General features: G+C 37.6%; 1 protein-coding gene across 1 annotated transcript; it reads right to left on the bottom strand.

Moving 5' to 3' along the window:
• Window positions 1-7,638: 7,638 nt before the first annotated feature.
• LOC149848166 (uncharacterized) lies at window positions 7,639-8,999 on the bottom strand. The gene is made up of 2 exons (XM_090010588.1): window positions 8,730-8,999; window positions 7,639-8,611 (listed from the first exon to the last, which is right to left on the bottom strand). Exon 2 carries the CDS (start codon window positions 8,575-8,577, stop codon window positions 7,795-7,797), a length of 783 nt encoding a protein of 260 aa, XP_089866714.1. The 5' UTR covers window positions 8,578-8,611; window positions 8,730-8,999; the 3' UTR covers window positions 7,639-7,794.
• Between the last annotated feature and the right edge of the window lie 14,418 nt (window positions 9,000-23,417).

Genomic DNA, 23,417 nt, shown 5'->3' with positions numbered 1-23,417 from the left:
GATAGTAGAAGGCCCATGGCCCTTCCACTGCAGTGGATCATCTATCCCACCAGCTGCTTTTTTTGCTGCAGTTTTCATATTGTGCAGCATGTTGGCAAATCTATTGACAGTCACCTTCTGCCATACTACCCTCACGTCTTTCTCCTCGTTCGCAGTCGGGAAGCGATGGGAAGCCTACAAATAGTTTCAGAAAGTTAGCACACATGAGTATAACAAAAAATTAAATATGAAATACAGTAGTTATGATAAATGATTGTATACCATGAATGAGGACATTAATGTGTCCAGCACCTCCGTCGGGTACTCTTTTCATTGCGCGATCGATCCTGAAATATGTTGCAGTAGCGACTTCCTATAATGTCTCGTATTACTTCTTGTTGCTCGAACCTCACACTGCACATGAATTGTTACACATTAACAATCGACTGTCAATATATATTATTTATAAGACAAGTATTGGACAAGTGACAATTAAATACTTACGGTCGGATATTGATATACACTATTTGAATGAGTCGTCGTGTGTCACACTGAGAAGACCGTGCATCCAGCATTGTCTCGTAATGTGTATGAATAGCTGGTGTAGGTGAGTCATGTGTAGGCGGGTCATGTGTAGGCGAAACATCACCTAGAAAACATTGAATTAGAATGAGTTAGAAATTCACACAATGCACATTTAAATGAATCAAGTATACAATTATTAAAATGGTATACCTATCGAAGCATGTCGTGAAGACGAAGGCTGACACTGGCTATCACTGAGTTGTGATCCTATAAAGATGAATAACACGTAACAATGTTTATATCAACATATAAGCAAAAACATAATTAATGTCAGGCCGAGCGCAGTGGCCTGGCTGAGGGGGTCAGGCCTACGGTCTGTGCCGCAGGGCCTGGCCGGAGGCCAGACTTGTGGCCTGCATTGTAATGGCCAAGTCGTCTAAAGGCCAGGCCTGTGGTCTGGCCGGTGGGTGTGGCCAGGCCTGGGCCTGCGACCTGGCCGATGGGTCTGGTCGGGCCTGGGCCTGCGCTGCAATTGGCCCAGCCTGCCGAAGGCCAGGCCTGCGGCCAGGTCGTTGTGTCTGTTCGGGGCCCGGGCTTGTGCTGCAATACAATGGCCCTCCTGGCCGTGTGGCTATAGCCATACAGTGATTTTTTTATTTATTTAGGGTATGGTGGCCCCGCTACGTGCGTTCACCATGAACGCACATGAACGTGGTCCCAGCCACGTGAACACGGGGATACACCCGCAAGCAAAATGGCATCAAAAACCTAAAGCTCTGATACCAATGATGAAAATACCTATGTATTCATGCATCAATATGGATAAATCCAAGAAGAGGGTTTGCATTACATACCTCTTTGAAGCGGAAGCGTAAAAGCGATCGTTGATGCACGTTGTGCTCAACGGGTGCGTGCCCTCACTTGGAGAGAACGACGAATCCACGAATACAAGTGCCCCAATACCTTCAATCACTGTGAAGATGTCTCAATGTCTTCTTCTTTCTTTTCACTGTGCACACATTGTGCACAATCTTTTCTTTTCTCTGTTGAGATTTCTCTCAAACACACGAGGGCTCAACCCTATTTCCTCTCTAGTTTTCTTTCCTCTCATTTCACGCAAATGAAGAAAACCCATAGATAATGGGGAGGTGGGCGGTTTCTAAACCGCCTTTCTCCTCAAATGTGGGCCGGGTCCGGATCTCGCCCATCATGGGCGGACCCGGTATCCAACCCAAGACATACTATTATGGATCCTTTTAAAAAACATATTTACATGTGGTTTTTACTTAATCTAAATGGATAGATGTGATCTTTATGTCTTATTTAGTATAAAACATGCATTGGTTTAAACATTTTTTTTTTGTTTAAATGTATTTTTAATTGAACAAAAAAATCCAATGGTTCATGTTAAACGAAAAACTTGTTTTACTAAAAACGAAACTTTTTTGTTAAATTGATTCGATTCAAAATATGATTCTTAGTGAATAAGTAATGATAAACACTTCTAAAGGTTTGGATTAAGCATTAAACACATGCAAGTATGTTTATGATAAAAATGACATGTTTCTCAAAACAACCTACAAATTTCCAAAATTCATTCGTATGTAAGACTTTACTACTAATTTTTTACCCAAAAATTTAAGAATTTCAGAGAAACACATAAAATAAGAAACTAGATAGAAATGTAATTACGTCTCTGATTTTGAGGATGGTTTTCTTATCCTTCACGAAAAAAAACTTAAAACTCATATGTCAAACTTGAGATGTGTGCTTAGGTGTAATGTATTGTTGTGACCATGGTTGCTAGAATGAGAATCGAAAACAGGAAGGGGTACGCGAATCGAATTTGAGAAGCAATCAATCCAAATTTTTGGATGATTGAGAAAGTAGTAACCAAAATAGAAAGCATTAGGGAGAATTGTTCAAGAAGCCATATAAGAAATTATAAGAAATAATGATAAAATAATTTATGTAAGAAAACAACTTTTATTGAATGTTTTTTGAACAAAAAAGAAATATATCAAAGTGAATAATTAATAAATGACATCTACCATTGACAATTATATCATCTTATTAGAAAAACTACTTAAAGGATCATTCAATATGATAACTAAACAACACATACAATTAATGACAATACCAATCCTTTAAAAACTGCATGTTCATAAGTTTATTTTGAAGTTTGAATACAAAACATTGATATAATAAAAAGTTTGTGGAGCAATTGACGTGCAATTCATCATACATAATTCTAAGAAACTTCAACTAAGCCTAACAATATAATTAACTGTTATATGGCACCTTTAAACAACAAGAAATGAATAAGAGTGCACAATCTTATATATATATATATATATATATATATATATATATATATATATATATATATATGTGTGTGTGTTAACAAAATAATTATCTAACATGTAACTAATTATGTATTACTAATGATTTCATATGTACAAAAAGTAATACAAATTAGGTTGATGGGCTATTTATCCTCTGTTCCAAAATTCACCAATTTGAAGTTTTGAACATATTTAGCTATATTATGAAACAAAGAATAAACATCTGCAATTAAGAAAGAGAACGACAGTCTAACATGTACATAAATTCAAAAAAAAACAAGAAACTTCTTTTTAGCAATCAAAACAATAAAACTCAAATAAAGTTATGTGCATTTATATTCTATATGCTATGTAAATTCATGCATTTATTTGAGTTGAACAAGAGAAAAAGAGGGCATGTGGTTGAACTAGACAGAATCACACTATAAATAGCGAGAAACTAAAATTCATATATATGAGAAATTAAATTTCTCAACTTGAGAATTATAATTCCAATAAAAATAAAAACTCAGTTATGGGAATCAAAATTCTCTTGTTGGGGAATCACGATTCCCAAGCATAGGAAGCACGATTCCACACCGCTTCTGGTTCTCGCTTCCTGAAAATCATGATTCCCGCCTTATGGTAGCGCTTCCGGTTAGGCTGGCTCTTTCCCAGCATGACAACTTCAATAGTACCCTTAAGAAAGTAACACCTAAACCAGACCAGCCTTTTCCTTCTCCCCGCCGGTTTTAAGAAACAAAAAAGGCTTGACCTAACCCCTTCATCCCTCTTTACGGCCATCATGCCTTCACTGCTATCTCTCTCTATATCCATTATCATGATGACCTAGGGATATGATCACACCTCAACAAAGCATATGGGTCAATATATGCATGATTGGAAATGAAATAGCTAAGATGCTCTGACCTAGAATTTATGACAATGAGTGATGAGGATGTAGATGCCTATGTAGTTGTGGCTAATTATGTAGAGTTGGATAGGGTGCCCTCTATGCTTTATTAAATAGTAAAAATACTTTTTTTTTTAGAGTACGAGCTAATTATAAGTACTTTTTGCAAAATGCACCACATGATCAACAGGCGAATCCTTCTCAGCTTAGGTTGGCATGAATGAACATATGCAATGGTGCCTCAACGAACAGCCTGCTTTGCAAGGACAAATGTTTGCTGTACAGTAGAAAATGCTATTTCTTTTTTTTTTTTACATTTTTTTCAAAATTTTTGCACATTAAACCTTACAGATGTGATCTACACAGTGTGTTTAGTAGTAAACAGGTTTTAGTTCGTGTTTGTGATATGCAAGCAGGCTTTTCAAGGGTTCCAAAAATCAACAGTCTACAATCTACCCAAATTCTATAAACAAAAAAAAGAGCATAATTTTACGTTGAAAAATATAATTCAAGGTTTTAGCTCATGTGTTTGTGATATGCAAGCAGGCTTTTCAAGGGTTCCAAAAAATCAACAGCCTACAATCTACCCAAAATCTATAAACAAAAAAAAGTGCATAGTTTTACGTTGACAAATGTAATTCAAGGTACATTTTGAACACGTCTATGAGGTCAGATTGAGTGGGTATATAACACACCATGTAAAAGTTTTTCCATCTCCGAACATGGAGAAAATTTTCATATAAACTGTAATTTCAAAAGGTCTCTTGCGTGGAATACTTGAAAAAATTGTAATTTTTCTACTCGCATTTTTTCTATCATTTTCTTGGTGTGAGAAAATGATAGAAAAAATTGAATGAAAAAAAGGTACAGATTTTCCAATTGTTCCAAACCGTAGAAAGTTTGTTAAATTCAAAATTCAAAGTTTTTTTATGTGGGTTTTTTAAACGTATTTTTAGTATTTTTTTTTTACTCTAGTTTAAAATCCTGGTTCCGCCCCTGACCTGATCCGATCTCGTTTTAAATTAGGTCTGCCAATGCTCAAGAAGAGTGATCACAACAACCCGAGAGGGTCTTGCATCTTCTCCCCCGAACATGCACTATAGCTACAGTGCATGTTCGGGCGCTCAGTCGGTTGTACGGGACCCCCTTATACCGCCACCGCCGTACACCCACAGGCAAGTGTACGGCGGGTCCCGTACACCCGACTGAGCCCCCCCCCCCTCCCGGGAACACACACTTACACTGAGGCCACCTTTGTGAGTGAGAAAAATTGTCCTATGAAAAGAAAATTTACATATGAGAGCTTCCCATATAGTTGATAGAAAAAAACTAATATTCTAACTGAAATCAATTTACATAATGTTAATGTTTATGGATTCATGTTCAATGGTAATTAGAAGAAAAAAATACCAAAAACCTTAAAACTATAAACTAAACATTTATGCCATTTGAAACAAAAACAAAACCTAATCCCTACAAACATTATAAATTATGCATTTATGATTAATTAATAAAAAATCTTTAATATTCTAACCAAAATCAATTCACACAAAATTCATGGATTTATGCCTAATGGTAATTAAACACACATATTAAAATTATATATATATATATATATGTGTGTGTGTGTGTGTGTGTGTGTCATTCTAAAAAACCAAATAAAAACCTTAAATCCTAATAAACATCACATTATAAATATGGTAATTAAAAAAAACAAAACCCTTAATTAAATATTTACGTTATCTAAAAAACCAATATAAAAGACATAAATTCTAACAAAAATCCAAACAGGATTTCGTAAAAGTTGGCAAAAAAAGAAAAGAAAAAAGCGCGGTAAAAAGAGAACACTCCCTCAACTTATATATACTTATAGGTCCAAAACAAAATCATACAAAAAGATGCAACAGAAAGCTGAAAACACATAAAATTCCATTAATTGCATCCCAAAACGACCATGGAAACAGAAAAACAGCATAATCAAGCAGAAAGCCAGAAAATATAATGTAAATAGAATCGTAAAATGAACCACAAAAACAGGGAAGAAGTGTATAAACACAGTATAATCATCTAGAAAACCAAAAAAACGTAAAATTATACAAATCATGTCAAATGAACTACAGAAACAGAGAAGCAAGTGAAACATATTCAAGTAAAAACACTGAAAAAACATAAAATTTTATCAATTGCATCATAAAATGAGCCACAAAAACAGAGAAATGGCAATTAAATGCAGCATAATCGAGTAGAAAACCAGAAATACATAAAATTTTACTCATTGCATCACAAAATAAACCACAGAAATAAAGAATAAAAAAGTAAATACAGCACAGCCAAGTAGAAAACCGAAAATGTAAAATTTCAGTAATGGCATCCTAAAATAAAACACAAAAAGAGAAAATCAGCAAGTAAATGCATTATTAATCAAGTAGAAAATCCGAAAATAACATAAAATTTTACCAATTGCACCTTTGGGTTGGGCATGATTGGTTTTCACACTGACCCTGAGAACTGTCCACCTGCGCTCTTGGGAGATTTTTCTTGATCAGGGCTACCCACAATGTGGCTCCGCTCCTGCTTGACAATAATAAGATCAGTTTCCTTTCGCAATCCAACTACTGGATTGCTTATGTCTCAGATGGGTCCCACAATTTTTTAGGAGTCGCTCATGCTCTGGATGCATCCGGTCAAATTCAAATCCATTTGGAGTAGATTTGCTTCCCTCTGATGCACAGAGTCCCATGTACCTAATTTTAGGTGAGTCCTTTTTTTCTTTGTGGGGTTAGGCCCGACCCTACCAGCTATACATTCGTACCATTGGGATTTGAACTTGTAACTTCCAACACAAGGTGACGTGCACTAATCGCTCCTGCCCAGTCTAGCTGAGACCCGTCCGTAATTTTAGGTGTGGGTTCTTTCAAACTTAGATTTCTTTTCTTATACACATTAAACCTGGGTCTGGACCCGATACCATACCCAAAAATCAGAGCCAAGTCTGGTTCCACATGGGTCTGAACCAAACCCGACCTGTTGACACCCCTAGTCATACTACCAGACCTGTGTCCAACCTGGCCCAAATTGTTATCCACAATATTTTAATACAAAAACCACAAAAAATTATAATGTTTTACTGGTTCCGGGCCGGGTCTTGTTTACGCTACACTTATAAGATCTGGTATGGTTTTGCCTAGTCAGGTCCAATCATTACCAGCACCTTAGAGTTGGATTTGGGTCCGGATCAGTGGGTCCATGGAGGTCCAACCCCTTGGCACCTGGAGTGACCAAAAATCAACAGTTTCAATGGTAATTGCGTATGCGCAGAGCACCTAAAAAGAAAAACGTTGCACCACGGCTAGATTTTGCCTACAATCCAGTGGGAATATCCTGATGCAAGTTGTTTTGACTAGCCAACGGGGCTCTGATTGTTTGGTAGGATGTGTTGGGACGTTGTAAGTTTAAATCCCAATGATGCTTTGTATAACTGCTGGGGGTCTGCCCCAGCTTGCCTATAAAAAAAAAGTCGTTTGACTAACCTAACTCTATGTATGTTTCAACATGTTTGATTTGGTACGAATTGACTATTGGATGATGTTTCTTTTGACAAAAAAAGAATGCTTTCATGAGTTGAGAAAAAATTATTCATAGCCATTGATTTTTTTATCATTGTAAAAACCTATATATAAAGTTGGATTTTAGCGATCCAAAAGTCGGTTTCCGCTAAATAAAACCTGTACATCACATCTATAGTGTTCGATGTGACAAACAAAACTAGAAAAATGGAAGGCTGAATTTTTCTAAGTTGATTGTAACAAATATTATATATACATATATATGTTACATCGAAGTTCAAAGATCAAACAATGATGTGTTACAACGGATGTGTAGGTGAACTCATAAAAAATCCATCAATATATCAATTAAAACAAGCTTTACCAACCTTCATAAGTCCCATTTGAGAGCTCCAATGGAAGGAATCTCAAGGAGAAGGAATCCCCACGCACTTTTCTTTTTGATTCAGGAAAAAGAATAGAAGCCTCTTCTTTCCTCGTCCCTCCCCTAGAAGATGTCGAGGATCTCTAGGATGTGGCGATTGCAGAGGGGGCAAGATCCACGGTTGAGCCACAGCTCCCTGCTGCACACTCGACAGAAGGTGTGGCCGCACGGGATGAAGGCCGCGCCCTTCGCTCTGACCATGCAGACGCAGCAGCAGCGCCCACCAAACAGTTCCTCCCCTCCCCCTCTGCTCCCTTTCATCCTGTTGTGGTTATTGCAATGCACATCTCCTCCCTCTTGCTCCAACAACGCCATCAACGACACCCGGAGCGGTGTCGAGGCGTTTGCCGCCTCCCAATCTTGGGCGGCCCTCAGGTGGCGCTCCACCGCCAATGCCGCGGCCAGATTCATGGTGGTCTCTGTTTCTGTTATCTCTGTCGTCATTGCCACCGCCGTTTCCGAATTATGGCTTCTTACAGAGACGTGATCGTCTCCTTCGGTCCGAGCGCTCTGCGGGATGGTTTCTCCTTCGCCTCCTTCTGATGCTGCAATCCCCACCATGTCGTCCATCTCTTGAGCGACGGATCTCCACGAACCGCCGCAGCAACCGACCCCACCTTTGAGCCTAAACCTCTCTCTCAGACCCTTCCACGTTCTTCTTCTCCTTCTCGTCTCTTCCATTTCTTCCCAGCAGCTCTTTCTCTTTAGCTCTTCTTTTTCCTCCTCGCGCAGAAGCTCTGTCAACGTCCTCCCCACCTCTTCGCCTTCTTGGTTGTCGCTTGCTATCTCAGGAACAACAGAGAAACCACTCCACCGCTCTCCTTCTTCACCATCTTGGCTTCTCATAACCTTCTTGATTAAGAGACTTCACCTCCTTCTTCTGCTAAGAGTGAACCAATCGGCCAGTAATGCATAAAAGCAAAAAAATGAAAAGAAAAAACAAACAAAAAGAAGGGGAATGATGATGATGGTGAAATGATAACGGCAGAAAACCTTACATGGTTGTGCTTTATTAAAGGGGACCATATAGCATCATCATCTTCCATGGAATCCCCGTGAATGAGAGACCGATTGAATCAATCCCCACGGTGGGTGTGGTCCTCGATCTCTGTTCAGAGAATGGAAGAAACCAAAAAATAAAAAATAAAAAATGAAAAAGAGAAAACAAACAAACCAAGTCTTCTTTCTTTCCTTCAGGAATCTGTGAGACGCCTGGTTTTATATATACATTTCGCTTTTCTTTTTTCTTCTTTTCTTTTTTTCCTTTCTTTTTCTTTTGATATAAGGTGTCCCACTGTCCCCTTTGAAGAAAACGAAGAACAAGAAGAAAAAAGAAGGGTAGTCAGGTAGTTAAGCAAACCGGTTCCTTTGCTGGGCCCGGACAACAGTTTTAGTGGTGCAGGTGACCTAATCCTTCGCTTCCCTTTCCCTCCCTCTCCCCGTAATTTGGCAATAGGTAGGGCTGGACAATGGGTGGGCTGGGGGCGTTTGAATCCCTGTCGTGGCCCGAGTGCGGACCCCACGTGGGTCCGTGCACCCCCCGCAAACGCATGATGTGCGCACTCTGATTTGGTGTGTGGACACAGAAACAGCATAGATGCTGTTCCATGCCTGCCTCTCACAGTGACATACGGACAAAAATGGACAATAAAAAAAGTTTTTTTTATGGTGCGTGAAGGCAGCAGGATGGCATGTCCTGGAGCGTCCACATACAATACATAACATAACATGCTGTACTGTTCAACACTGACCGTGATTCAAAAGCTCTCTTAGGGCATGTTTGATGGCTTGTCCATAAAATTACAGAAATGAAGAACAAAACGAAGAGAACACTGGTTCTGTTCGTTCTGTAACAACTGTACCAAGTTTAACTGTTGTTTGAACCATACTCGGATGGTGTGTTTCAAATGTTTGTTGTTTGATGACGATGTGAAGACAACTTGGACAGTTATGGATAATGGGTCAGTTTACTTTATTTTGGATCGTATGACCCGATCCGTCCATCATTTCACATGTTTTAACAAGTTTATTCTAGAATTTTGGCCCAAATATAGATCTAATTACTAAAGTATGTCTAAAACCATGGTTGTTTGCCCTAAATATGGATTTTTGTCCCAAATTTGGATCTCGAATTGGTTTTGTTGGCTTGATTATGGATTTTTGCCCCGAATATGGATCTCAATATGGTTTTTTTCCCCGAATATAGATCCCAGGTCCAATTTATAGCAAAAAATAAAAATGAACAGAAATAATCGCTAAAAACATGAAGGCAATTGGGTAAGTAAATGAGAAAACTATATAAGCAACTAAGTGTACCTAAACTTCCAAAATGAGACCATCATGGAGCAACAATCTAACAATTTTAAGCCAAGCTCCAATAAAAAAACAAACAAAACATATAATATTTGCCTGTCAAAATAACAATTTCAAGCCAAGCTCCATCCATATATGAAGAATAGTGGAAATCTAATTACTGTCAAGATAGGCTACAAAAGAAATCAGAATCTTTCACCAGCTCAACCACATGAAGCAGGAATTCATAGGGATCACCATCAAAAGAAAATAGCAGGAGAAATTCTTAATTCAACTACATGCATAAAACTAATTTAACTGAAAATTGTCTGCAGTCAAATTAGTCCTACCCAAATATTGAAAGGTAAGAATGAAATAGTAGTATTGTTTGAATCTCTAATTTTCAAACTTGCCATAAGGTGATTGTAAATGCTTTATGATTAGTCAATCCTTTTAAGATAATATTGGATAGTCTTGATTGTATCTAGCCCTAGGATCTTAGATTGCCTTAGATCTGAGATCGAGGCAAACAAATGCAGCTTAAGGAAAAGAAAATGTAAATTTTATCATGTACTCTCATGGCCATGGCTTTTGTTTATATTAGTGTAATACATTGTTGCAATAGTTGCACACAACAGAGAAGCCTCCGTGAAATGCAATTGTTGTCTGGTGACCTCAAGTATAACTTCTAATCTACTAATTAGTTGTAATTCTCTGTTTTTCTCATCCGTAGGTATTAGGGAAAGCAAAGTGATTGCTTTATAAGAGCAAAAAAATCAGTATGATACAAGTTTTAGATCTATGAAAGAAGCCAATAAACACAAAGATCATGAAACTATAAGCTTGGAGGCCACTTTTCCTGGTGGCAAGTACAAACTAAAACAACTTCTTCTAAACAACACGTCACTTATATGTGTCGCACAGGAGTATTTTGACATTCACATTAACATTACCAGATATGCTTGTCCTACAAATTGTAAGGAATTTGATAGAAGCAACATGCTTCTAATGGATTACATGCTTGAACTGATGAAGTGTAAAAGCCAGAGAAAGTTGCTGCATTATATTATCCCAAAACCTCATCTGCAAAACCAGAAGGCAAGGTTTTTACTGAATGTTTTGGTGGAAGAGCTTTGTGAGGCTTGGAGGGCTTGTTAAGTTATCAAGTTATAAATGACTTTTGCACCATGATGATCTTTATTTGATTTTAAAGAGATCTTCTATGTACATGTGGGAATTGGGTTGGGACTATGGAGTTTTTGGAGAAGACACAGAGGTGGTCTTTTGTCAAATGGAGATGCGTGTTACTTGGTGATCTAATTGAAGAGATTATTCCAGATTCGTATGACAGCTATGGATTTAATGGTATACTTGTATGGCAGGGTGTTCCTCATTTTTTTTTCTTCATCAGGATATGCATATTTTTAAATATTTAAATACATATAATGTTTCAAATTAGTCTTACATAAATATTGAAAGTTAAGAATGAAATAGTTCTAGTAAGGCAACAAAAATCAACAAATCAACAATCATAAATCAGCATTCTCACCACTACATTCATTACATTAATTAAAAAATAAACATTCTCATCGCTACATTCATTTCATTCATTCAAAAATCAACATTCGCATACATACATTCATTTCAGTCATTCAAAATTTAAATGATTCTAATTGTTTATTTAGAGTGTTGAAATACATATTGCACTATTCTATTTCTCTCATCGTGACCAATTGTTATTAAAAAAATTGCAACTTGTTCTTCAAGACATACATCATAGGCATCTTGAAATAATTCACTTTTGCGAAGAGCATCACATAATGCTATGTATACATTTTTTTTCATGTATAAAAAGTCATAACAATTTTGCTGGTGACCCAACATATAATCATGCACGAAATCATTGCATCTATGTATAGAATCATGTATTATTGCCCTATGTGGCATTCTCAATCTATGAAAATGACCAGCACAACCATAATGATTAAAAAAATATATTTTTCTTCTAAGAGTTATTATATTTTTGCATACACAAATAAAGTAACATGCAATATTGTGATAACATGAATGCAAGCACAATCACTATCAAGTTTGTGTTTGTGCATACACATAAATAACATGAATAACATACACACAATTGAATAAGAATAACATAAATGCAAGTACAATGGCTTTGAAGTATATGCTTATGCATACACATATATAATTATGATATAAACATGAATAACATGAACACAATAACATGAATGCAAGCATAATCATTGTGAAGTATATGCTTCTGCATACACATATATAATCATTGAATAAACATGAATAACATGCACACAATTGAATAAGAATAACATGAATGCCTAACTCTATTATAACATGCAACATTTAAATGCCTAATATTGTTATAACAAACAACATTTCAATTGAGAAACATTTAATGTGCATAAAAGCAATATTGAATATTTAACAATGTGATAACATTAAACAATCAACATAAGTGATTAATTCTACAAATGCATACCTAAACATCAATTGACCCGACAGGCAGGATCCATGCTCAAGAATGTAGTTGTATTCCCAAGGGCTATCAATAAGTCTATTGCCTTCACGCGTGTGAGCTAGGTAATCTCACCATTATCTAGCATTTCTTTTAATACAACATAACATTGTATTATCATTTTGTAGGGGCTAATATCTTTGATCGTCTTCACATACTCACAAAGGTTGTCTAGCATATCCTAATCATCATTCTAATGTTTGCACTTTCTTTTATTTGAATTTCTTTTGGAAGAAGAGGGCATGCTTGGTGGTGGGCTATTCATGGGTGTCTCATCACTTGGAGCTTGTGATGGTGAGTTCAGTTTCTCTACGCCATGTTCGACAAGATATGGTGGCGGTTTACTTCAAATATGATAGTCCTACAAATGCCTGTAGCAGTTGATTCTCCACAAATCTATACAGCATTTTCATAATATCTTTATTTTCTGGTTTATTATAATTCTTTCATGTTTGATTTTTTCTCACACATTTAACTCATATTTCAGTATCTACCACAGGCATCTTTAGTTCATTATCCCATCCAAACCCCGAAGTGTTTTCTATTTGGTTCATTATTGTGTCGTCGAAGAGTCCAGAGAGAGGATGTTTGTCGCATATAGATGTCGATAGAGGGTCCACAAAGAGGATGTTCACCAATGATAGATGTCATCGCAGGGTCCAGAGAGAGGAGAGTTGGGTCAAGGTGAGAGTGACACTAGGGAGTCAGAACTGGAGAGTGAGCTCGGGTGATGAAAGAGAGAGTGAGCTCCAGACTTCCTAGTCGTCCTCTTCACCATCCGAATCCAAGCAGTGGGGGGGGGGGGGGGGGGAGTGCCTCGCTCTCGCTGTATAGGAGAGAGAGAGGGGGTAGGGCACGCCCATCGAGAAACACTTTTTTTTAATTTGTTCCTCCCATCCTTGTTATTTTCGCATCAGGGAGGTGGAACAATTTTAACAAGTTTTTATGGACATGGCGGACAGCGTTCTACGCATCCACCATGTCCAATGTTTGTCGCAGACTGCAGTCTTTTTGGCCTTTTGGTCCAGCGCAATGCACGAGACGCACCATCAAACAAGCCCTTAGTGGACAGGCTTGACCAGGACATTGATGGGCTGGGCCTGGTCAAGCCCAGACCTGGTGACAAACCAGGTGGGGCTTAGGTTTAAGTCTAATACAAAAACATGACCCGCTTGTTGGGCTGGTAAGTTTACTTGGGACCGTGTCAGGTCGAGTTGCAAGTCATTGTATATTTACAATACTTTTTATTGGTTACTGGAATTCATAGGTTCTTTAATGAAAATATAAAAAAGTATAAAAGAATATTCAGCATCCAAAATAGATTTATTTTTTAAAACACACTTGTGGGATGGATCGACCCGACTCGAGGTTTCGTCTAGTTGAGTTTAAGCTCAAGTCGAGCTTTCTTTTAAAAACTAAGCCCAAACCTAACCTCTTCGAGCCAGGTCACCGCCCACCTGCAGCAGCGCAACTGGATGTCCAGCCTTATTCGTAGGGATGTATGTGTGACTATAGTCATATGTTAGTAAAATAATAATTTTTAAAAAAAATGTCTGATAAATAATCATGAGATGGGGAGGAAGGGAAATGGTGTTATGCAGAGTTAGGGGTGTCAATGGGCCTGGTTTAACCGTACCTGACCCGACCCAATAGAGTCTGGGTATAGTGATAAATAAGAAGACCCGATTAAGACTCGAGTCCATACCTGAAGGTGTGATTAATACATAGACCGGAGTATAGTTTGTGAAATTTTATACCAGGCCCAGACCCGACCTGAGTTCTGATTAAGACCCGCAATTTTTCAATGTAAAAATGATAAAAAAATTGGTTTTGCAGGGTATGGTCTGGGTTTGGTTCATGTAGTTCTTATGGGTCCCAATATAGTTTTTCTTATAGTAGTCAGCATTAGACCCAGGTCCAGATATGATACCATATCCAAAAATTTGGTCCAATTGTAGTTCCATCTGAGTCCAAACCAAACCCGACCCGTTGACACCCCTACCCAGAGTGAAAAAACAGCCAATCCTTGAGATGTGGACAAAATTTTAAATTTAAAAAATTTTTAAAAACCATTTACCAACCGGTTTGACGATAGAGTAGGATTAAATTTATTGGTTTTACGATATGACATTTTATATTGCCATGATTCGTCGGACGCCGCAAATATTAATCTGGAGAAATTTTGGCCGAGAAAAATCTCAAGATAAATTCAAAATTTTTATTTTAAAATATCTGAATGAAATATATAAATTATTTACAAATAGAAAAATATACTATAACATCAAAATAATAAAAGTATGTAGAGAATCTTAACAAATTGTTTTTATCACATTACTGAGGAAAAAATGTGATAATTTTCAAAACAGATGACGCTTTTTAAAGAATGTTTCATCCTCTGAAATTATTATAAAAAATTATAAAATTTTCAAAATATCACCATTATTTATGACATAGAGGGCAACCAAGGTTGTTAAATGCGATGAGGCGAAGCGAGGCGTTGAGCCTGCACTTCGCCTCTGAGGCGTACGCCTCTCACAACTGGAATGGAAGTGAAGCGGTGGGAGGGGAGGCAGTAAGAGAAGGACCACCCGCCCAGCTGGTACGGAAGCGAGGGATATGCCGGTCGTCCGGTGGTCGGAGAAGACTGAGCAGCAGCTGCAGCACAGCAACTCCGGTGGTCGGTGGTCACAACTGGTAGGAGGTTGATGAGGGGCGCATCACAGCAACGCCTCAGTACCTTGAGCGTGCGCCCCGCCTCTGAGGCGTACGCCTCTCACAACACTGACACCAATTTAAGGCTAATCATTAGCACCCAAGAAATCAAGCGTTGATTGGGGCCGAGTAGAGTACTGGATTCCGGGGTCCACTTGGGAACCCATCACCTCAATCCTTGTCTCATACAGCCCACTTGTTTGTTGTATTCTACAAAAGCTGTGGTGGTTCATCTTTTAAAATTGGTGGGACAACTAATGATAAGGAGGAGGCTGAAATTGGATTGATTTGGGCAAGGTCACCAGGGATATTAATGGACTGGGTTTGGCTATCCGATTAGTAATCAGATTCGGGTTTGGTATGTAGTTTTGCATCCGAATCTTAACCCAGTATAAATTTAGCAGACAATCCCAACCAAATTACATATTAAACATATGTGATTAGTTACTTGGACATATACCTTTTTTCATCTTACTCTGAATTTGAATTTGTAGGCAAGGTCTAAGTTGATTCAGTAAACTGAGTTCGAACCATTCATATCTTATTCAAGGTTCATAACAGGACCATTGTTTGTCGATGACCTCACTGTTCTTTTTTTGTTTTCCATCAACTAGGTGCAATAGTTACCCCATAAATGGGGATGGTGAATCAGCCGGCTGAGCCCAGTTTGCCTTGTTTTGGTATAGGCTCAGTCTGATCCAATTCAAATTTGGTTGACGGATCTTTCTACAGGTAGGCTCGAGTCCGGATGCTAACTTGCTCTCTCATATGAACAATTGTACAAGAAAGCATACTCTTTCTTTTTTCATTTGGCTAGAAGAGAAAACCCACCCCGTCCCCCAACCACCCACCCACAGGCAATCACTTTTCAATCACCGACCACGCATTGACAAGCTTCCAATTGGTACAATCATTGAGGTCCTCCATGCCTCCATAGAGATTTTACCTAACTATTGTGACGCCCCAGAATTCCTGACTTGGAAAATCCTTTAGATTTTAGGGTAAACTTTTTTTTTTGAAACAATGCGCAAAGCGAAAAAACTAGAAAGGGAAAACAAGTGGAAAAGTCTGGGCGGGTCACAGAGAGAAGCAACAAAAACATGAAACATCTTATTTATCACATTTTATAAGATGATACAACATTTCTCTTTTTACAAAAACCAACTGCCAAAATCTTTGACGTTCTAAAAGTGTGGGTTCAATCTTCTGCCGCACATCGAGCTCCATCGCACCATGAGAAGTCAAAACACTTGTAGCCTCATAAAACGGAGTCAGTACTCTTGCGAGCTGGTGAGAAATCAACCACGACAATCCATTTGCGCAAATCATAGCATTTTTTGAAGGCCTCATTACTACAACAAATGTCATTCAAATTTAGTTTGTTAGAGAAATTTAATATCTGCATCAATAACTTCAAAAGAAAACAATGTCATTTTTATTTACTTCTGAGTGTAAGCTCAGAAAATGGAGGTCATGTGCACAAAGGGCTCCCATCGTAGATAATTCTATATGGTTGGAGAGTCAAAAGAACTTTCTACTCCTTATTGCATTAAGTTTCAATAATGAGGTAAATGTTTGGCATCCTAGCTTGTGTTATTATAGTAGAGCCTCTGATGACGATATGTGATAAGGGTTCATTTTCAATCTTTTATAATATGTTAAAACATTTATGTTATAGGCATCAAGTTGAAAAATATGTCAATTTTCTCTTTCATAACAATAAATGCTCCTTCCATTTGTGAGATAATTCTTACTAACGTTGGTTCCTTGCTCATGTTCCTTCTTCTGCACCTCATTATTACGTAGTGTTTTCAGTTGATTTCTTCATATTTTCTTGGTTGTTTTTTCTGGAAAAATATATCTCAAGTATTATAAGTAGGACTAGGTTCTGATTAAGAACTGGAACTGGACTTGGTATAGAGTTTCACATCCAAATCCTAGATCAAATATGTGTAGAATGCTGAATTTTACGCTAGATGGAACTGTAGACTTGGTTCTAGCTGTTCCAATCCAACTCTGGATCTGATTTGGTCAGACATGGTAATGTCTAGATCAGACCCGAATTCGACCTGTTCACATTCTAAATTTTTGGTATAAAAAATATAAATTTGAGCCTGTTTGCACTCGGCCATTGTTATGCCTACTGAACAATTTTATGCAAATTTTATCTGAATTAATCTGATTTTGAACCCAGTTTATATACCCAAACTTATCTTATACCGAGCTGAAACTTAGATCTATCCAAGCCCAAACCAAACCATAATCGAAGCCGGTCCAAATCCGAGTTGTGGCACCCAGCTTCAACATTGTAGCAAAGGGGGCCACCTATGGGTTTCGAACTCGGACTAAGACCTATCCAAGCCCAAGCTTTTGCTAGCCCAGGACCCATCTCACACCCGGATCCGAACACGAAGCCGAGAAAATTATACTCCATATTTGTGTGAGTCTACGGGGGCTTTGACAGACGGACAAAGGAGCAACGATGGTTGCTGCTGCGTCTGCGTTTCGTTCCCTAACCTCTGTAACTCAAGCTCGGTGGTGGAGCTTGAGGGTGGGCGGCCTCCGTCACCGGCATAATTTTGTGGAGCAACACGAGTTCTCGGAGGCATGCTCGTACCTGGGCAGCTGGAAGGCAGCACCCAAGGAGGCGGAGGCGAAGCTGGGCCTCCTTCGCCGCGACTACTGGTGTGAGTTTTATGAAAACCCTTTTTAAAACAATAATTTTTTTATGAAAATCCAGTGAAAGCCAAACACCAAAAATATAAAAACCGGCTCACACAACTGGTGGAGTCCGGGTCGATCTCAGGGAACGGAAAATATTTCGTATTCAAACACAATCTAAACTACTCTTTATTGCCAAAATAAAAAGAATTATTTAAATAATTAACTAACTAAGGGAGTATGGTCCTACGCAGAGGGATTAAACAAAATAAATGGTTTTATTACAGAGCCAATTAATAAAATGAAATAAAACCCTAATTTAAAAAAAGAAAAACAAAAGTGTCTTCAGTGCTTGAGTCCATGTTCCCTTTGAATTGATTTGCTTCCCTTTGTCCTTCCCTCTTTTTGTTTCCTCAATGAAACAGGTAATGCATGTTTTCTTTTGCCCTCTGAGGGTTCCCTGAGGGTACTTCTGAGGGCCTAATGGGACCTCTGAGGGTCCTTTTAAGGCATAAAAAAGGCTCTACCGCACTTTCCAATGCTTTCCTGCAAGAATCAAAAACACAAAACGCAACAAAACAAAGAAAACTAAACTAATTCTAAACTTAAAAATCAGCAAAAACAAGAATCAAACTACTATTCTAACAGACCACTATGCATTAAAAGATGAAATAGTGTAACTACTTACAAACCTAAAACAAATTTAGAAATTAAAGTACGACAACTATTGACAACTTAACTAATTTAAAACAACTAAATCAAGAACAACTGAAGTGAAACACTAAGAAAAATTAATACCGCTAATTAGACTACGACTACTTGTGAATCACAACAACTGAAATTAATTATTAAAACCTATAACTAATGAAATCAAATATGGCTAATAAATTCAATGTCTAATGCTATAACTAAGACAAATGACATTCTAATGAAATCATGGCTAATACAATAACTAAAACAATTAATGTCTATTGCTGGATCAAATAAATAAATCAAATAACTAACAAAGATTAACTAAAACAAATAATTATGAATGCTGAAATTAACGTTTAATGTCACCACAAAATTGAAATAACCTAACGTCTAATACAAATAAACTAAATAAGCAATGCAACAAATATCTACTGCAATCAAATGATTAAAATGAATGACCAAACCATTAACGTCAAATGTTATCAATAACTAAACAAAACTATTCAAGCTCAACAACGTAACCTATATTAATAGACTAACCTATATGAATCAATTAATCTAACTGACCTATTGACTAACGATTAAACTATCTTCCCTATTGACATTAATTAACACCCAAATCAATAACACCTACCAGTACCCAGAAAACACATACTCTACTACACTTAATAACCTAAAGCTTAATATCAAAACCAAACTAACCTTAGCTAATTCAAAACAGAAAACGATGCTAACTTAAATATTAAAACAGACGTTGAAACAAAAGAAAAAAAAAGAAACGTTGCTGAAAATATCACAAGACGCAACAAAAAATGTTGAAGCCAAGACGTTGCATCTAAACGGTATTGCTAAAAACGGTATTGCCGCCTAACAAAGAAGGACTGGTGAACAAATCATTAAATAAACAGAAGATTGTCAATCAAACACTAAGTAAAATAACAAATCTATCACGTATGCACTGGAGACGAGAATCTAAAAGAAAACAGTCTACTAAAAACTGACTAATCTAAACTATTTTATATATCTTTTTTTTTCTTTTTTATTTTAGATTGTAAAATATAAACCAACTTAGATGAATATGCAGATGATATGACAAACATGGAAAAAAAATAAATGCTATACAATGCTTTATGCAAACCTAAACTACGGTGAAAGAGACGGAGAAATAGGCAAACCGTGATTCACCTCAGAGAGAGGGGTTGGGAAGAAGAAGGTGGTTAATCCAATTGCATTCACGCTACCCCGACGACGACGATTAGAAGAGCCGATGAAGACAGAGATTAGAAGATAGATGAAATAAAGCATAAGAAGAGGAAGAAGAAGTAGAAGTAGAGAAAAAGAAGAAATCGGCTATAGAGAAGAAGAAGGGGGAAGAGAAGATGGAGGAAAGAGGCAAGGGAGACAAAGGGAACTGCTGGAAAAACAGCCTCCATGGCTGGAAAAGATGTATTTATAAAGATCTAATTAGGTTAAAATAGGTTTTTCAAAAAGAGTCCAAAGATTTTTGCTAATTTCCAAAACAAGGTCTCTCATGAAAAACATGTTTTTCTAAAAATCAAAACTTACTAAACTAATTAAAATTTAGCTAATACAAGCCTAAACTAATTGAACTACAATTAAGCAAAACTAAATCTAATAAAAACACTAAAACCGCAGGGAAAGCTTTGAAAAACTCGATTTTCTAATAAAATTAAATTCAATGCGGCTTCTCAAAAATTACAATAAAAATGGGTTTTAGAACGATTTTAACATGGATCATGCATAAATAATGATTAATAAAATACAAATATTACGCATGATCAACTACGCGAAGAAGGTGAAGGAGCTGAGGAAGCAGTACATCTGGGAGATGGAGGCGCAGGTGCGCAAGGAGGAGGCGAGTCGGGAGAGCGTCCGCCGCGCCAAGGAGGAGCGCCTCGCCGCCAAGGCCAAGATCGCTGAGGGCCGCGCCGCCGAGCGCAAGCTCATCGATCAGGAGTTCGGCAAAACCCTAGTACCTCTGCTCCTTTCCCTCTTCTTCTGCAATTGTTTTGAATGCCCTAGAACGAATTATACGCTGCTTGATTTGTATTTTTAGGGCTTTCACTTTCATCCCCCAATGTTTTCGTTGTTCTCTTTTGACGCTACCGATACAAACCGAGAGGCTAAATCTGACGAGTGGAATTGCTTCCTCTTGTTGAGAATGATCCCTTACTCTTTCATTTTTATATCTATGTGTTTGTGTGGATGCGCTTTTTGAGAAACTTGTTCAATTAGGCAAACATATCACAGAAAACCCCTTAGAAGAACATGGATCGACTTGGCTCTGTTTTTTTCCTTTTTCTTTCTTTGAGGTAATTTAAATAACATAGCTAGGGCTTAATTTCGACAGTTCAAAAGCGCGTCTTTGTCATACTCTGTTTGATCTTGCTAGGCTTCCAGTTTATCCTTTCGATTCTCTTTTGTCGAATACGTATCAGTTGATTTTGTAATCTTCATATTGTGCATAAGCTATACTATGCATGCAGAAATTGAATAGGACCCTCCAGAAATCTGTTTTGATGTGCAGTTTTTCCCTGGGATCCAGAAACGAGCCACTCAATGATTGGTGTTGATTCATGAGATTCACAGCTTGAGTTATTGACAGAAATAGAGGAATAAAAGATCGTTGTGATCTGTTTCCGTTATATGGGAAGAACCGATCTGCTTTGGTAGTCATATTAATTTAGCAGCCAGTGAAATGTTTGCTCCTTTTTGTTGTTAGCATGTGCAATACCTTACAGATTCAAGACGTGAACAAGATCAGTTTGGCAAAAAGCAGACAGCGCTCCCTAACTCATCTATATCGTAGTTGAATCGGGGTTGTTGGCCATAACTACTTAATCAAAACTGCAACTGGATGAGGCTCAACTTAGGCAGTGGACTTCTCAACCCTGGAGGGAGCTGGAGGTCCATCCATGCCTCTCCCCATATCCGCTCCTAAACACAATGTGGGGTTGGGCAAGCGGCAAACAAAACATTCTTGGTGAATCGTAGACGCCAAGAGAGCACTAGTCCACTGGTGCATGGAACAGGTTTTTCTCTTCCCATTTTACTCTCCGCTTTCTCAGGGCAAACCTCAAAAAGTTTGGACTCAAAGCCAATGACCACAAAGGAAAACCTGATTTATTGTTCCCTTGGTAATGCACTTGGTGGTTTGGGAAACTAAGTGCATTTGATATCTCAGTATTTCTAATTAGCATGTTAACAAGCCATTGGGGGACTCTCTTCTGTGCAAATATCGGTGGAGAAAAATGCCATGAAAACAACCAATGTGAAGATGATATTCATAAAATATATCATGATGGTCTAAGATACAGGTAAACTTGCATAATCACATTGGATTGTTTTACAAATAATCTCGAAAGAAAGTAAAAAAGAAAAAAACAAAATCATAGGAGAATGGAAAAGAAAGACTGACCATTATGTTTCTAGAGTCTGTTTGTTGATCCCAAGGCATTCTTGGGTGTAGCAACTTTTCCATGTCCCAATATTAATTGGTTTGCCCTGTTCATTTAGTGTTCCTCAAGTGAAGTTGGTGGCTATGATTGCGGTTGATTATAATTGTGAAATCTGATTTTTGTATTCTTAGTTGGAGATTGTTGTTTATTCATTACTTATGCTTGTTTTCCTTTTAATTTATACACGAATTAGACCTGGAGCTAGTTCTTGCTTATGATAGTACTAGATGGTTCTGGAGGGCAAGCCTTGCCCTTTATCTCTTTGATGGTGTTATTGCAGCTTGTTATGTAAATGCAATAGCGGCTTGGATTGCGCACACCAAGACTTGATGGATTTCTATGGCAAGGGATGGTACTATTCATTGTAAACCTCATGCTGATACCATTAGCCTTCAATTTTTTGAAGGCATCATTACCACAACAAATGTCATTCAAATTTAGTTTGTTAGAGAAGTTTAATATCTACCTCAACAACTTCAAAAGAAAACAATGTCATTTTTATTTACTTCCGAGTGTAAGCTCTGAAAATGGAGGTCATGTGCACTAAGGGCTCCCATCGTAGATAACTCTATATGGTTGGAGAGTCAAAAGAACTTTTTACTCCTTGTTGCATCAAGTTTCAATAATGAGGTAAATGTTTGGCATCCTAGTTTGTGTCATTATAGTAGAGCCTCTGATGGCGATATGTGATAAGGGTTCATTTTCAATCTTTTATAATCTGTTAAAACATTTATGTTATGGGCATCAAGTTGGAAAATATGTCAATTTTCTCTTTCATAGCAATAAGTGCTCCTTCCATTTGTGAGATAATTCTTACTAACGTTGGTTCCTTGCTCATGTTCCTTCTTCTGCACCTCATTATTAGGTGGTATTTTGAGTTGATTACTCCATATTTTCTTGGTTGTTTTTTATTGAAAAATATATCTCAAGTATTATAAGTAGGACTAGGTTCTGATTAAGAACTGGAACTGGACTTGCTATTGAGTTTCGCATCCAAATCCAGGATCAAATATGTGTAGAATGCCGATTTTTACGCTAGATGGAACTGTAGACTTGGTTCTAGCTGTTTCAATCCAACTCTGGATCTGATTAGGTCGGACATGGTAATGTCTAGATCAGACCTGAATTCGACATGCTCACATTCTAAATTTTTTGTATAAAAAATATAAATCTGAGCACGTTTGCTCTCGACCATTGTTATGCTTACTGAACAATTTTATGCAAATTTTATCTGAATTAATCTGATTTTGAACCCAATTTATATACGCAAACTTATCTTATACCAAGCAGGAACTTAGATC

The sequence above is a fragment of the Nuphar pumila genome, chromosome 1, assembly GCF_984573655.1.
Source record: "Nuphar pumila chromosome 1, dmNupPumi1.hap1.1, whole genome shotgun sequence".
NCBI classification, from domain to species: Eukaryota; Viridiplantae; Streptophyta; class Magnoliopsida; order Nymphaeales; family Nymphaeaceae; genus Nuphar; species Nuphar pumila.
This window is presented reverse-complemented; position numbering and strand designations above follow the sequence as displayed.

Coding starts and splice junctions, on each gene's coding strand:
- LOC149848166 (XM_090010588.1), bottom strand. CDS start 8,577: ATGAGAAGCCAAGATGGTGAAGAAGGAGAGCGGTGGAGTGGTTTCTCT.